Below are 17,847 nucleotides of genomic sequence, written 5' to 3'. Positions count from 1 at the left end.
TTTATGTTTTACATACCTGTAGATTTTTGAACTCCTTTTCCCTGATCAGCGAGTGCTTTAAAACATACGGAAATAAAATGCCAAAGTCAGATCTGAATCACAGTACTACATCCACATAAATGCAAGCCTTCATTGAATTTAAAATGCCATGCTCGGAGGGAAACAAAATGCCAATTATTATTATATGACTATTACTACCAGTTACAATAAATATTTAAGAAGTTTTAGAATGACACTCCCAATATTGAATATAAATGATAAAAAAAATTGGGTCTCACCATACAACAACAAAAAGGAGGATAATATTGAATTATTTAAATATTCAAAAAATAATCACTTTAACACGATAGTTGGGATGCTGCTCCTGAAGAACAGATTATACGTACATCGGTCCTGGCATGTTGATGAGGAATCTAAAATGAAATCTTATTACATAAGAAAATTCATTCATATTTTTTGTTCATAAACCAGGCATGTGCCTTCATGTGTCCATCGCACTCATGCACCGCCATGCAGATGGCTACTAGCATCTACGCTATTAACCCTAATGCTGACCTTTTATAACATTGCCGAGCGTGGAGAGAGACTGGTTGATCATGCAGCCTTCCTTAAGTCTTTCCCTGGCGGCCCCAGTGTTGCCTGCTCGCTCGCTGCAAAGGGTCCGAGCACAAGCGGATAATGCAACACGGATCAACATGCAGCAACCGGGCCTTACGAGCTTTGTTTAATGTATAAAATCGGACAATTGGAATCTCAGATGGATGTCATTTTTATTTTTATACTGCACAGATGTTACTATGTGACAGATATTTCCACTTGAAAAACTTTCTGGGAATTCATTTTATAATACAGTGAGGTTTTATAAAAGCCAAACAATCCAAAATGAATAGACCAAATTAGTAATTTAATAGCATAGTCTTTTTTTTATACATTTAATTTTTGCAATTTCAAGTGCAATTAAATATATAAAACAGAATCTTCTTAACTCTGGAAGTATTGTCATTTAGTTGTAATTTTCTAATTTGAACCTTGAGCTTTGACAACAGTTTTGTATAGCTCGCACATTTATTTTATGACACCATAGTCTCAAGCACTCATGTTAACATGATCATAAAAAAATATCTGTTGTGCATTAATCATATGCAGCATGTCACGTGGCATGAACCATACTGTTGATTATGACATGGAGAAGCAATGCAAATGCAGTACTGTATACTGCCGTTCTGTTTCAACTGCAGCATGTGTCTTAATGTGGGCACAAAACAATTCCATATGTTGAACCCATGTTGGCGTAATGTTGCCTTGGCAACAATACAATGTAGATAACAAATTATCACGAACCATATGTGAAACAAAAATAGATATCCTACACAAGTGGGTCACTGAAAATATAGGAATATCATGTTCGGGTTATGGGAATACAGTATTTAAATGCATGGGAACAGGTATATAATGGATATAAATTGCATAATGTTATATAAATAAAGAAAAACGAACAAAATAAACCCATGGAAACTGCCTACACGAGGACCACTTGCAGTGATCTTAGTTTTCCAATGTTATGAATGAAAACATGGTTGCATTACATATTGTATTGACAGACACAACTATACTTAAGTTTTCAACTCCATGACATCGGCAGACAGACCACTATTTTGACAGATGCATGACACAATGGAGTGCTTAACATTGTGGTGTGTATATTTTTTGGTTAAGAAAAATAAATATAAACATCTGCAATAATAGTGCTATTAATTTTTGCATAAACACGTTTAAAATGTTTTATAAGACAGTGAGGGAAAAAAATACAAATGAGAAAAACTAAAAAAGCCACTTGCATGTAAAATAATATTCTATGGTTCTTTTGGTAAAGTCACGTAGATAGAAAAATGATAACAATAAAATAACAAAAATAAAAATAAAGTAAATAAAAAATAATAAAATATCACGACGTTTCGATCGCAACACAAGCGGTCGTCATCAGGAACAAGGAGGTTAGCCTCTGAGGGCAAGCTGTTTATAAAGGTTTAGTGATGGGCAGGGCAGCTAATGTTAATGTAGGCGGGGCTGGTACATCAGCATTCAGTCCTTGTTGGACCAAATCTTCAATTATTGCAATGGTATCGGTCACAGGAATTTTGGTGAACAGAGCAACTACATCGAAACTAACGAGCAAATCACCTGGGGGCAGTGAGATGTCTTTAATTGACGATACCAGGTGAGCTGAGTTAAGAACAGAGGAGGTGGTCTTACCAGTGAATGGCTGCAAGGTCTCAGACAGATATCGGGCCAGTTTGTAGGTGGGTGAGCCAATGGTGGAGACGATGGGACGAAGGGGTGTACCTTCTTTATGGATTTTTGGTAAGCCATGTCGTCTGGGTGGTCTAGCAGCAGAAGGTTTTAAGGAAAACCGTTTGGTCTGTTCAATTAATGAGGCTAAATCAGTGATGATACTGTTCGTGCTAGTAACGAGACAGTTGGTGGGATCTCTTTTAATTATTGTGTAGCTGCCATCATTAAGTAGGTCCTGAATTTTGTTATTGTACACGTTTTTGTCCATGATGACCGTGGCATTGCCCTTGTCGGCTGAGAGGATGACGATATCTTCCCTCTTTTACATTTTTTATCGTGATTCTTTTTCTATCTACATGACTTTACCGAAAGAACCATAGAATATGAATTCCTGCAGTCACGAAAGTAAGATAATATTGGTATTTTTAACCATGTTACAAAACACAGAAAATTATCGTAATGGGAAACAGTTTGTATGTATTTTGAACTTCTTTCGCACCGTACATAGCCAACCGTGCTCATTAGAGGTGCATGGAAGGACAACAAACTAAATACAAAAAGCAGTTAAACAAAAGTTTTCAATCTAGATGATTTAAGAGTACATAGCTCCAGTGGCTTCCTAATATCGATAGGAAGAGTGTATGCAGAACAGTGGAACATTTTAAAATGAGGTCAAGGTAATCAAGCACTCAGGGGTGGGGTAGTAATGTAGCGGTAACCGTACCACGCTACGAACCCAGTAACCTGAGTTCTATTCCCGGTCACGACTAAGATCAAAAGCGAGTGATATCTGAATCCAGTCCCAAGGCCCTCGCTCCACCCAACCCGCACTGACCAACGTGATGAAGAACGGCGAAAACAACATGGCCAATATAGCAGAGGCAGGCCTTCATCCAATTGTGCATTAATAAATGGCTACACATTATTATTCGTATACAACGAATCACCCAGCAAATGAAGTGTTTGCTCGAGCTTTGGTGAGCAGGTAACCTGGGTCGTGGCATGGCAGTCCATGAGAAACATATAATGGAAACAGTGTCAGTCATAATCAAATTGGGGTTGAGGTTTCATTTTGCATTCGCCGAGGTCATAGATGCTGGTTTTGTTATGGAGTTACCTGCCAGCCAGGTCCACGATGTTGATGGTTGAGGACTTCTGCAGGGTGTGGCCACCGTCGCTCACTGCCTTCTGCACGAAGGTGATGGCAACAATGGTGTGCGCCCGACTGCAACATTTAAGAGATTAATGTGTAGTTTCACCACATTTGAACTACTCATATGGTATAATCATGTACACTGATATGGGTGCCCCTTGTATCAATGGAAAAACGTCTTCAATATCTACACCTCTGTCCACTCAGCAGTTTAAATGGGTACACAGTCGTTCGGCTGGCTGAGTGTGGTTAAGAAAAGTGTGGGTACTCGCACATTTTCAAGGATGTTGGCTACTGTGGAAGAAAAGGTATAAAAATACCCTCGAGGGCTTAATTTTTTGGAGGTATTTCCTCCAGCAGTTGCATGAGGAATAAATTGCAGGGCTGCACCTTTGCATGTACCTTTACCATATTATAAATCATTGATGCATAAAGTAGGCATTAGAGGCTGCTGTGGGGCGAGCTTGTGGGTATCAAAGGGCAGTGCAGAAACATCCATTGTTGTACTGTACTATCCTCTCATATATATGGGTTAAAAAAACACATGAGTCTCCACACGTGGGGAGGCCTTCATCCAGCAGTTGGTTGACAAAATAGTCATACATGTACTTGTTATATGTGCTCGTCTTAAAATATTGTGCCTACAACATTACGTTTGAGTTTGAGGACGGTTCGTTGTATTGAATACATATTTTTACGCGGAATAATACGGAACTTAATCTTGAGGTAAGAATAAGGAGGCAATGTCAAAACTTAAATGAAACAAACATGAAAGATGAGATGACATATTACACGAAATAATACATGTATTTTAGCAGCAGGAAGCTTCTTTTGTGGTTGCTTTGTTAAAGTCTCTAACCCAGAGTAGACTCCTGTCTCACTCATATTTTAAACATTACAGTTTACCACTTCGCTTTCATAAAGTAGCTTACCATTGGAAGTGAGAATGTGGAAATAAGAGGCAATGGCGTTGAATATTAAGTGATGATGTGCATCATTTTAAGATATCTTCGATCACTACTACTACGGTTACTGTTCCCAAGATTCCTCCACCTGTGTCAGACTCAGTATACCAAAGTTACCGTTTCTTCTCATCCACTGTGTTCTACCACCACACTATAGACCAAAACACGTCTGTTTAGAATGTAGGCTTTTGCGACCAATATCATCCATAATACAGTTTGTTTTTGGGTTAGATCTTGTAAATATATAAATGTGTCGTTAAACCCACCACCACCTGACACAGCCAATTAGTAAGGGTTGTCACGTAAACAGAACATGCCAATTACATGACAAACCTTACTTATTGGCTGTGTCGGGTGGTGGCAGGTATAACGACACATATATTTACGCGATCTAACCCAAGAAAAACTGTTTTATGGACATAACACGTCTGTCTCTGCTTCTACCCTCGCACTGCGCAACTTTGAAATTCCTTCCCATTGTCTTTTTTCCCAAGCTCTTATACCTTGCTTAATTGAAGAAAGGTGTTAACTCCTATCTGTTGCAACATTAATGTTGCTGTTTGTTGCTGGCTTCTTGAAGTTCTGGGCTATTGGTCCTGTGCTCAGCAACCGTGTAATAACCAATGCTATTGGCATTTATATAGTGTATATATAAGTACAATTAACAAAATTTTTATTTGGTTTGACTCAAGCTGACTTAACAATAGCAATGCATTTGATGTTGGATTTAAGATTTTGGGAATATGAATATGCAATTTGTGAATGAAATATAATTGTCAAAATTTCTGCTTCGACTTTTGATGCACAAATCCAATTTGAACTGCTCATTTGTTAAAATTAGTCTCTACTGACACCAACCACAGACTCCAGTGTTCCGATGATAACAGCCACCCTCTGTACACTCATTGATGCATTGCTGTTGATTGTATTGCACAGACATATTCATCGCTGTGTATTTAGAGGGCACAGAAAGTCTGGACCTGCTAGTGGCGTTCATGTGTGTAGCAGCAATCGTCCGGTTCCGTGTCCCTTCTTGAATTCGACTGTCAATGTCGCCGTAGCTCCCAACAGGCACCGTTAACAAGTTCTCCACTGCAATACAGAAGAAATAAACATGGTAGCATTTTAGAACTGCTTCTAAAATTAATGCATAGAACACTCAAGGAATTACTTACTGTTACCATGGAAGCATGTACAATATGTTGCGTGGTATTTATCGGGAGATTAGAAAAAAACACTCTTCTTAGGCATTTTAACAATAGATTAAAGGGTTTAGAGATATCTACGGGAACCTGTTTGTCAGTATCAAGATGATGAAATAAAAAAGAATAGGCTTTATCCTTTCTGGCAAGAATACGGGCGTTAAGATGTAAAAACACCAAATAGACACCTATCACAAGGCATCAAATCTGCATTAACCACACATAGGACAAAGGGTTTAGACATCTCAATGCTCTTGCTACATTGTGAATTATAAAGCAAGGCGACAATTTATAATGAGCTTACAATGTACCACTTTTGACTATTTGATTTTCTCCCAAACAATCTTTACTCAACAAATGTTTGTGGGCACCTTATATCTACACTTTTGTGAATTCTGAGCTGCTATTGGCAAGAAACAGGTCTTATGCACATTTTCTGGAACTATATTTCTTTGCACAAATGTGCAATTTCAAAATCATGTCTCTTGAGGAAAAACCCCAACGTAGGAAAACGTAAATCGGTAACCTTGCTTGCAGTGGCCTGAATTTCTCCCACAGTCTCACCACAAATATGGCTAATCCTATTTTTGGAGCGTTACTACTGCTCTTGCGTGGGTGCATGCCCACTCCTACTCACCAAAGAACCCGTGGTCAACTTTCTCCCTGATGCGCAGACCTCCTTGTCTCCCGCTTTGTGGATTCAAAAGGTCCCGTACTTGCTCATTGTAGATCTCCACCATGCTGAGAGACACCTGGGGCGAGACACCAGCCAGAGGCCACGAGACACTTGTTTGTTATTGAGCAGACACAAAGACGGGTGACTATCAAAGTTGTCTGTAAAGCAGTCGTGCATTTGTGCCTTGTCTGGAAACGTCTCCACAAATGAAAACAACACAGCAGCAGATGTAGCAATAGTGCTGGAGTCGTTAAAACGTGATTCAGAGCTTCTAGACATTACTGAAATAGACTTCTTTATATATCTAATGTGGATAATGTAATAAAGTGAAGAATCTCATTCAGCTGGGATAAAGTAAGATTTTTTTTGGAAAATCCAAATGTAATGCTAGATTGTTTTTGCCAATAATGCACAGAATTTCATAATTGCCATGACAGATTTCATTTCATGTCAAAGAAAACACCTGTGCATGGACATATGTAAAAATAAGAAAACAATAATCAGATGATGTTTTTAAATATGTTTATGGAAAATGTGATTGCTGTACACCATCTCAATTGGGTTACTTACAACTTAACTGCGCCTATTTGTTATTAAAATAACTTCTAGAAATATTTTGACTCCACACCACATATATATACATTTTCATGGTTACTAAATCGGATTTGTCTCATACTGGATCTGCTTTAAAAAATATAAACATGAATGTACGTATTTAAAACTGGTTTAAAATATATTGACACGGTTGCGGCTTCATTGCTGAAGTATACACCGATTTAAAACATCAGATTATAGAAATAGTTTTTTGGAGTTTACTTTGATGCATACACATAAAATATTAACGTATTTTACACATGTAAAACAGGACAACGTGAATTCATGTTGCACACTTAATAAACAACTATTTTATGCTCTTATTGTGTCGCCAGTGTTTCTGTGGTACATGCATTTTTGGTGGTGTACGAGTTGAAGGCAAAAAGTGCGCACATTGAAAGGAAGACGTAAGCAGTAAAACAGCTGTGGTTGCCGTTACACTGTATAATTGACCCAGTTGGATGCTCTGCTAAGCCTTGCACAGCTTAAGAAATTCAACCGAGGTGTGGAGTAAATCACCTTAGAGAATATACATTACATATTACAGTGTATTACATATGTATGTTGAGCTTCTTTCGCACCGTACGTAGCCAACCGTGCTAATCGGAGGTGCGGGGAAAGGATAACAAATTAAACACAAACAGCAATTAGAAATTATTCGTTTTTAATCGAGATGGTCTACATACTGACGTTTCGTCTGTATTCTCCCATTAATACTGTTGAAATTTGTAAATATATCAGATGTAGAACTTACAGTGCAGAGCAGTGATATCATTTCAGTTACTACACCATTCAACAGTATACACATGGAAATGAGCCAATATGCAACCGAAGATATAGAGATGTATTAAAACTGCCAAATATTATCTTCGACTGTTTTTTACTATAGGACATACAGTCAAGTTCGGATAGTTTCCGGGCACAATTTATGACTACTTTGCAAAAGCAGCATATTTTTTAACTCGTTAATCAAGGGCATATTATTTTGATTTGGAGCCAAATGAATCTACTGATAATATTATTTGCGCAAAACGTGCTTGTATTAAATACATCCTACTCTCCTATTTGTCAGTGCTTTCTTTATAATGGCATTCTGCAGCCTTTGACAATATTGACCTACAGTGAGGGAAAAAAGTATTTGATCCCCTGCTGATTTTGTACGTTTGCCCACTGACAAAGAAATGGTAGGTTTATTTGAACAGTGAGAGACAGAATAACAACATAATCCAGAAAAACGCATGTCAAAAATGTTATGAATTGATTTGCGTTTTAATGAGGGAAAAAAGTATTTGACTCCCTCTCAATCAGAAAGATTTCTGGCTCCCAGGTGTCTTTTATACAGGTAACGAGCTGAGATTAGGAGCACACTCTTAAAGGGAGTGCTCCTAATCTTAGCTTGTTACCTGTATAAAAAACACCTGTTCACAGAAGCAATCAATCAGATTCCAAACTCTCCACCATGGCCAAGACCAAAGAGCTCTCCAAGGATGTCAGAGACAAAATTGTAGACCTACACAAGGCTGGAATGGGCTACAAAACCCTCACCAAGCAAGGTGACAACAGTTGGTGCGATTATTCATAAATGGAAGAAACACAAAAGAACTGTCAATCTCCCTCAGCCTGGGGCTCCATGCAAGATCTCACCTCGTGGAGTTGCAATGATCATGAGAATGGTGAGGAATCAGCCCATAAATACACGGGAGGATCTTGTCAATGATCTCAAGGCAGCTGGGACCATAGTCACCAAGAAAACAGTTGGTAACACACTACGCCGTGAAGGACTGAAATCCTGCAGCGCCCGCAAGGTTCCCCTGCTCAAGAAAGCACATATACATGCCCGTCTGAAGTTTGCCAATGAACATCTGAATGATTCAGAGGACAACTGGGTGAAAGTGTTGTGGTCAGATGAGACCAAAATGGAGCTCTTTGGCATCAACTCAACTCGCCATATTTGGAGGAGGAGGAATGCTGCCTATCACCCCAAAAACACCATCCCCACCATCAAACATGGAAGTGGAAATATGCTTTGGGGGTGTTTTTCTGCTAAGGGGACAGGACAACTTCACTGCATCAAAGGGACGATGGACGGGACCATGTACCGTCAAATCTTGGGTGAGAACCTCCTTCCCTCAGCCAGTGCATTGAAAATGGGTCGTGGATGGGTATTCCAGCATGACACTGACCCAAAACACACGGACAAGGCAACAAAGGAGTGGCTCAAGAAGAAGCACATTAAGGTCCTGGAATGGCCTAGCCAGTCTCCAGACATTAATCCCATAGAAAATCTGTGGAGGGAGCTGAAGGTTCGAGTTGCCAAACGTCAGCCTCGAAACCTTGATAACTTGGAGAAGATCTGCAAAGAGGAGTGGGACAAAATCCCTCCTGAGATGTGTGCAAACCTGGTGGCCAACTACAAGAAACGTCTGACCTCTGTGATTGCCAACAAGGGTTTTGCCACCAAGTACTAAGTCTTGTTTTGCCGAGGGGTCAAATACTTATTTCCGTCATAAAAATGCAAATCAATTTATAACATTTTTGATATGCATTTTTCTGGATTTTGTTGTTGTTATTTTGTCTCTCACTGTTCAAATAAACATACCATTACAATTATAGACTGATCATTTCTTTGTCAGTGGGCAAACGTACAAAATCAGCAGGGGATCAAAAACTTTTTTCCTCATTGTAACAGTCCCATTATCAGGGTGGCACTTGGGGGATTTCCCCTGCTGCTTTTTTAAACCCAGAACCGAGCTTTCAGTTGTCATTGGGGGGGTAGGGGAATACATGACCCCCCCTGGATAAAATACTTTGAATTTACAATGTCAGGATTGAGCCTGATAATGCTTGGTGGATAGCCCACATTGTCTTGCCAGGGCCAAGCTGCTATACACTTAATCGCATTTCATAGCAGTGTAAAATTCATATATCAGCTCTGTTTACATGAAAGTCTAGAAAAACGGTCTGTTGCTCAGAAAAATACAGAAGGTGTATCTTCTGGTGTAACACTTATCGGCGGATGACCTTTGTTTAACTTCCCGTTTCTCCTCTGCTGATTTAGGGGGAAGGGAAGCTTTGAGTATCACCCTCTTAAATGTGGGGAGTTTCCGCTGTGTAGTCTGGGTTTCTTCCACAATAAATCACTGACTGGAATTCGGCCAAACATCCCATTGTAGCAGGACTCTCCTAAAAACGTCTCTTGAGACTCAGTGAGACTTCCAAATATAAATGCATTGCTTATTAAAATACATTACACATTAAGGCCATATCACCTGTTATGTGTTCAACGACTATTATTTTCAGTTGTCTGTAAATCTGTTATTGGATGAAGACCTCATGCTCTGTTGGGTGGCGATGGAAACTGGTTGACCATACTTCACTACTCAGGCCAATACGTGTAGGTGAAAGCCTTTCTAATTCATCCCTCCCACTGGAAAATTGACGAATCTCTCCATGCGCATTGCATTAATACATTGTTGAAAATACGCTTGGCACAAGATTCGGAATAGTGGAAATAAATATACATTCCAAGTAATAAATTTCTTTCCTTTTTCCTGTGGAAAAAGTAACCACGAGTCTATGTAGAACTGTATATATACAGCATAACCTATATGAATACACGAAATATAATTTCAAATTAATGCGTGGGTATTTAATTATAGTCTTCAAAATTAGTCGGTCATCCCTTAAAAAGCTGAAATGATTTAGAAAGAAAAGAGATGATTCTCATCTTTCGGAGGTTTTTTTTTTAAAATCGGATGTGGGGTAGAAAAGAGTAAAAAACGTGGGAAAATATATTTAATTCTGAACCAGGGAAATTATGCCAAATCATCGTTATCAGCAAATTATCAACTTCTGGATGAAAGCCTCCCCACGTCACCGTTATCCCTCATTGTCCTGCAATGTCACAATACATATCCTGCACATGAGCTGATAGCATTGCTCCATCTCTGAGAGCTGCCCGCTGAAGCTTTCTCTCTCTTTTGGCTGCCATCCCATCACCAATCTCATCTATTTTCTTCGAGCGATGTATCCTGCTCAATCCACTTTTTTTTTCACAGGCAACATGATTTCTGATTTTCATTAATTCCCTGTTCCATGTGTTCTTGTAGAAAAGTAATTCCATGATTATGGACATATTTTGTTAGTTTTAGTTCCATGAGGGAATATTAATTGATTGGAAAAAATGTTTTATTGAGGCAAGTTGGTACTGTATGTCTTTATGGGTGGCAATTGGAACATTATTTTAATCTAAAACATACTTTGTTCCTGGTATGAATATATTTAAGTTATAGATATCTCTATAAAATTGCTCCACTGATTTTAAGATTTTTACAATCTATTATGCATTCTGGTTTCTTATTTCTCTCTTCGGGTTACTATTTCATTGCTTCATATGACATGTCGAATAATTTTCGTGTGATAGTAGTGGGCTGTAACTGCGTTGTAGTTGTGGTGATTTGGCGTTGGAGATTGTGATTGTATTGGTTGCTGCTGGAGTGAACTATGATGTATTTCCCCTGTTATGTAGGTATCTTCACCAACCTGCACTGACTGTTAGGGTGAAGAATGGCCACATAACAACCCCATGACCAACAGTGTGGGGAAGCGTTCATCCAGCAGTATATTAACCCAGGGCTGTACACTAACAGAATCACCACCACAGCAGCAGACGAGTTTTAAGTTTGTCAGGGGAAAGTGGAGTAATTGCTTTGTGCCATCACCACCAGTAAGTATGGTTTGCAAGCAAACCACACTACCCAATATGGCATGGTTCAGAAACGTGGTAATTCCTGAAATATATAGAACAAAAACTGAAAATTGTACAAATAAGCATTGAGATACGCATGCTTGGAATTGCGATGAGACAGAAAGAGGAAGACATGGATCAGAGAACATTCTCATGTAAATTAATATCAAAACTATGAATAAAAGTGCAGTAAACTAGGCTTGGTAAGGACACGTTGCTACAAGAAATGATGGACGATAGTTAAGAATAATAATGGGCAAGAACACGTCCGAGAGCACATCCACAGCGGAGATGGGGCGGTTAAATCTGTTTTTGTTTCGGTTCTGGGTGTATTGTTTCATTGCAGAATCATGGGAGGTGGTAGTGGCTTGGGGAGGTCTTGATGCATTCAGCAGTGGACTAACCATGGAAGATGATGAGAAAGCCCAAAAGATTAACATTTCAAAAGTAGAATTATATGTAAAACTACTTTCAATGTATTACATTTTGGACACTTATCAGCTTGCAATACACACAAATGTAATTTAAAATTGGCCCAAAATGTTAAAATTCTGCAAAATGATCTCCAAACTACTCAATTGGTAAAACACATAACAACATCGCCCCCTACTGCGAGAACTTGTCAGGCACATCCTGAAAGAGTGGAGAGTAAAAATCTAGATTTGAAGTTTTCGTGATTGCAGGGATCCATACTCTTTGGTTCTCTCGGTAAAATCACGTAGGTATAAAATAAAACAAAATAAATTAAATCACGACGTTTCGGGCGCAACACAAGCGTCCGTCGTCAGGTGGGACAACCAGAGCAAGAAACAATTGCTGAAGTGGGCAAAAGGGCTGCTGTAACAAGAGGCTATATAGGTAAGAGAGGGGGGGAGTGAAGAGCAGCTAAAAGGGATTAAAGGGCGAGCAACGACAAAATGTCGGGGGGGGGGGGGTGTGGAGTGGGCGGAGCTGAGAGTGGGAGGTTGAAGAGAACTGGAGATGCGGATATGAAGGCAACACCATAAAGCAGTTAAAGTTTTACCTGGTTAATAACGTCCTTCCAATGATAGCTCAATTTGTATCTATCTTCTCGGTTGAAGTTATGTCTATGTTTATATATCTGGATGGCTTCATGAACAAATATTTGATAGTAGCCCAAAGGTTTGCAGAGCACACTGGTCTCGGAAAAAAACAATATCATGAGAGCCCACAGCGTTATAGCAATGGTCAGCCACGGCGGAGGTATTAGTTATGCCGTGTTTCAGATCTGACATGTGCTCGCGAACACGGTCCGAGATATGTCGTATCGTTTCCCCAATGTAACAATCACCACAGGTACAACTTAATTTGTAGACTCCAGGATATTGTATGTCAGGAATGACATCCTTCACATATGGGATTAAATCACGGGTTTTGTGTACTGTACTGAATCGTACCTGGATCTTGTGTTTGTTTAAGATTTTGGAAATCTTTTTGGTAACACCTGCTATGTATGGTAACGTGATGGTTTTGATAGGCGTCTCAGGGGGTTGTTTCTCCATGGTTGGAGAATCAGCTTTGCGAATAATGTGGTCCGAATACCCATTCATCTTGAGGGCCTGATGTATGTGTTCCAGTTCACTGGCTAGGTGGTGTTGGTCAGAAATGCAGTGGAAGAGATATGTAGATGACACTTTCGTCATTTGGCCACATGGCCTGCCAGCATTGAACCAATTTCTCAACCACATAAATTCCATACACCCATCCATCAAATTCACCATGGAAGTGGAGAAGGATGGTGAGCTACCATTCCTGGATGTTTTGTTTGAGAAGAGACCTGATGGCTCGTTGGGACACTCTATCTGAAACCTGATTCCTACCACCATCCGGCACAGAAGAATTCCCTCATCAAAACACTACACCATAGGGCCCACTGCATTTCTGACCAACACCACCTAGCCAGTGAACTGGAACACGTACACCAGGCCCTTAAGATGAATGGATATTCGGACCACATTATCCGCAAAGCTGTTTCTCCAACCATGGAGAAACAACCCCCTGAGACACTGATCAAAACCATCACGTTACCATACATAGCAGGCGTTACCAAAAATATTTCCAGAATCTTAAACAAACACAAGATCCAGGTCCGATTCAGTACAGTACACAAAATCCGTGATCTAATCTCATCTGTGAAGGATGTCATTCCTGACATGCAATATCCTGGAGTCTACAAACTAAGTTGCACCTGTGGTGATTGTTACATTGGGGAAACGAAACGACATGTCTCGGACCGTGTTCGCGAGCACAAGCCAGATCTGAAACACGGCAGAACTAATACCTCCGCCGTGGCTGACCATTGCTATAACGCTGTGGGCTCTCATGATATTGTTTTTTCCCGAGACCAAGGTGCTCTGCAAACCTTCGGGCTACTATCAAAGGTTTGTTCATGAAGCCATCCAGATATATCAACGTAGACATAACTTCAACTGAGAAGATGGATACAAATTGAGCAATCATTGGAAGGATATTATTAACCAGGTAAAACCTTAAATGCTTTATGGTGTTGCCTTCATATCCGCATCTCCAGTTTCTCTTCAACCTCCCACTCCCAGCCCCACCAACTCCCCACCCCCCCCACCGACATTTTGTCGTTGTTCGCCCTTTAATCCCTTCTAGCTGCTCTTCACACGGCAGCGCTCCACTCCCCCTACCCCACCCCTCTCTCTGTCTCTCCTCCCTGGTTCCTACCCCCCCCCCTCTCTTACCTATATAGCCTCTTGTTACAGCAGCCCATTTTCCCACTTCAGCAATTGTTTCTTGCTGTGGTTGTCCCACCTGATGCCGAAAGCTTGTGTTGCGCCCGAAACGTCGTGATTTAATTTATTTTGTTTTATTTTATACCTACGTGACTTTACCGAAAGAACCAAAGAGAGTGGAGAGTAAGGCTTTCCTGCGTTACATGATTACAGTATGACAGTACTTTAAACTTTAATAGCGAGCCAAATGCATACATATGCACTTTACATACAATTCATTATTGTATATAATGTTAAAGCAGTGCAGGCTCGTGTTGTCATTGTGATAGTATGTATGCATATGCGTCGCTTCACTGCATATATGCTCGTATATCGCGTACGGCACACTAATTTCTTCCAGATGGAGGAGCCCAATGTGTTTCCTGTTAACGTGGTTCAACATTCCTTTCCAATTACACTGACGTTTAGCCTCGGGAGCCCCGATTCTCCATACACCCACCTCACGGGGAACCAATGCCCCCTGCTGGTCCCCGTAGCAGTTGATGTTGGCTTTCTAAAGCATGGGCACCTTTAAACAATGTGTTAAGCTTTACTCTTTGGTTCTTTCGGTAAAGTCACGTAGGTAGAAAAAAAATAGATCACGACGTTTCGATCGCAACACAAGCGACCTTCTTCAGGTTAAGCTTTGTTGACCACCATCAAAGGTCATTAATTTCAACACTTCCATTTCAGATTTAGCTACGTATAGTTCTCATTTTCCCAAATGTTAACTTCAATACAGTACAGCAATTACAAATGTCTGAATATTCTGCGTTCTTAAATTGAGAATCACATTCCACTTACCTGAAATTCTGTGCCTTCTGCTGCAGATTCTTGCTTTCGCTCAATGTCTTCAAAGAGACGCTCACAAAATAAGGGCAAGATGCCTAACACACAGGAACCCTCAGTTATTTATTCTCACTGTGTTTACAACATGCATTCAACATTACAAGGTTGAATTATGATCAAGTCGTACATATACTTCATATTAGACCGTATAATAATTATAAGGTTTTCAATTATCTTTATTTTGTGAACAATACTCATGACGATGGCTGCAAAGTTTTCCAATGATTATTCCTGTTTATTTTAGAACATGAGTGTTGCTTTCTTGTGCCATACCTTTGTTTGCCGAGCCACCAACAACAGAGTAGGTCTTTCCCGAGCCAGTCTGGCCATAAGCAAAGAGCGAACAGTTGTATCCATTCCAAGCGTTTTCCAAAATTCCTTCCCCCAGGTCGGAAAACACGCGTTTCTAATTCACAGAAGTTAACACATTTGTGCACACGTGCATACTCGCCATGGTTAATTTTATTGCAACACGAAGTTATTGTAGATACACATATTTAGTCATAAAAACGTATTTAACGGTGCAAATTGGTTACAAAAATAAATGTATTTCATTGCTAAGAACGTTCCATTTTTTTCTCAATGCAGTTTATGGTATGTTTAAAGTGGAAAAACATACATAAATAGGAATGATATCCAATAACCGTTGTACATTGTTCTTGTCACAATTGAAAATTAACATTTAAAATGCAGAAAAGCATATCTGACACTAATGATGCACCGAGGATCTGGAGTTGTATTACCCGCCTGACAGCAAATGTTAAGCAGCTCACCTGGTCAGCAAATTGCTCATTCTCTGGTGCTAAGTAACCATTTTCCTGGGCAACAAAACCATCATGTGACCAGTAACTGTAGTCAAATGTGAACGTCTTCACGTCTGCATCCCCGGAACGGGGTTTAATTATCCGAGTGGTATTTCCTTCCATGCTGATAATTATGGAGGCCCCACGGGTCTTTTCTCGTTCATTGTGAGCACACACACAAACCATTAAGGAAAACACATCACTCAAGGTATGAGGCATGAGCAACATTCATTGTACACAAAAGACTTTGGGCAAATTTTAGGCTATGCGCTTTTATGGGGAACCCCCCCCCCCATTATTTATCAAGAACGTAGTTGCAGGCCTCAAAATTCTAAGCGTGTTCGGTACTGTGAGCGGGATCTCACAGGCGTGTTACAATCGTATAATTTACGAGCTTGAAATGCGTGCTTTATTATTAAGCTAGATGGGTAAAAACTTAAATAATGTACAATAACACCAGCATTGAATGACAAGTTGATAAAGCCGTGCAATATAAACTTTGAAGAAAAGCATTTACAACACTTTTCTCTGTATAAAAAAAATATTGCCCACACGTTTGCAAAAAAACTTTTTTTTTAATCGTTAAAATATATTTTACATTTAGAATTTGTATGGAACTTTTCACCAACACAATACATTTTGGTTCATATTCTATTAATTGACATTTTAAACGATATTAAGATTATATTACAAAGCTGTACATTTGATCACATTTCACAAACCAAAGGATATGAATGGTCTGACCCGCACCGCCACTTTTATATTTTCAGTCATCTTCGTTGGTTCGAAGGTGGTTGAAATGCTTCGGGCTGCACCAATAGTAGTACAACGTATGACCCAAGGACTCCTCAACAGCTCACAAGCCAGCCAGGTTTGACGCCCAAGTTTCGTGCGCAGCGAACACTGGAACACTTTAAGGTGTCGCAAGACACGACTTGTGTTACACTGAAACAAAGATTGCCGCTTCCCAGCAACTGTCACGGATCACTTTCAAAACAAAGTTTCTTATTTAGACCCTCTCACCTTCCCCGCATTTCTAAATGTATATACAGTATATATATTTGCTCAATAACCGATGTTATACTTAGAAATCATAAGTATATATATTTTTTAATAAATGTAGTGTAATGTAACATTAAGACACTAAGAATTGGCATTGTATTCTTAAATACTCAATGTTTCGTTCTCATGACCATCATCAGTCATTGTCTATCCACTGCTGGATGATGGCCTCACCATACGTCACCATCAATCAGTCCAGCACTACGACTACAATAAATATCACTTCTGCACATGAGCTGATCTCATTGCGATGACGTATTAAAAACGTGGACAACGATAGAGAGGATTGAATACAACCTTAAAATATGCACAAATAAGTTTGGAGAGAATACAAATAAAGAGCGCATGTAACAAAGAACAAATGCAATAGTATCTTATTTTGCATAAGTGGAATTGAGCAGGATGCATTACTAGACTGGATGGCTGATGGACGACATTGGTGTTGGAATGACAGCCAAAGGAGATAACGCACCCGAGAGGATAGCCAACACAGAGATAAAGCGATGAGAAAATGTGTATATGCCGATGGCTTGTGGAATTGCAGGACCGTGAGAGACAGTGATGGCTTGGGGAATCCAGCAGTGGATTGGCCATTGTTCATGATGGTAGGTTATCAGTTGTATGGTTCTTAAATGTATGTTACTCTCTGAACAGATTAGGCCTCCACAATCTTCACAAACGATGCTACTAATTGGAGGTACAGGGGGACAACAAACGAAAAACAAAAAGCAGTTCTAAAAGAATG

General features: G+C 39.7%; 1 protein-coding gene across 1 annotated transcript in view; it reads right to left on the bottom strand.

The window, feature by feature from the left end:
- The window catches only part of LOC133344971 (kinesin-like protein KIF28), a 69,607-nt gene extending 53,444 nt beyond the window's left edge, over window positions 1-16,163 (bottom strand). The window contains exons 1-8 of the mRNA XM_061555304.1: window positions 16,011-16,163; window positions 15,511-15,643; window positions 15,193-15,275; window positions 6,250-6,364; window positions 5,391-5,502; window positions 3,410-3,517; window positions 556-650; window positions 17-55 (exon numbers count right to left, since the gene is read on the bottom strand). Coding sequence (XP_061411288.1) covers window positions 17-55; window positions 556-650; window positions 3,410-3,517; window positions 5,391-5,502; window positions 6,250-6,364; window positions 15,193-15,275; window positions 15,511-15,643; window positions 16,011-16,163 — 838 coding nt within the window. The remainder of the gene's footprint in view (window positions 1-16; window positions 56-555; window positions 651-3,409; window positions 3,518-5,390; window positions 5,503-6,249; window positions 6,365-15,192; window positions 15,276-15,510; window positions 15,644-16,010) is intronic.
- Between the last annotated feature and the right edge of the window lie 1,684 nt (window positions 16,164-17,847).

The sequence above is a fragment of the Lethenteron reissneri genome, chromosome 21, assembly GCF_015708825.2.
Source record: "Lethenteron reissneri isolate LAM-NWPU_2019-01 chromosome 21, ASM1570882v1, whole genome shotgun sequence".
Taxonomy (NCBI): domain Eukaryota; kingdom Metazoa; phylum Chordata; class Hyperoartia; order Petromyzontiformes; family Petromyzontidae; genus Lethenteron; species Lethenteron reissneri.
This window is presented reverse-complemented; position numbering and strand designations above follow the sequence as displayed.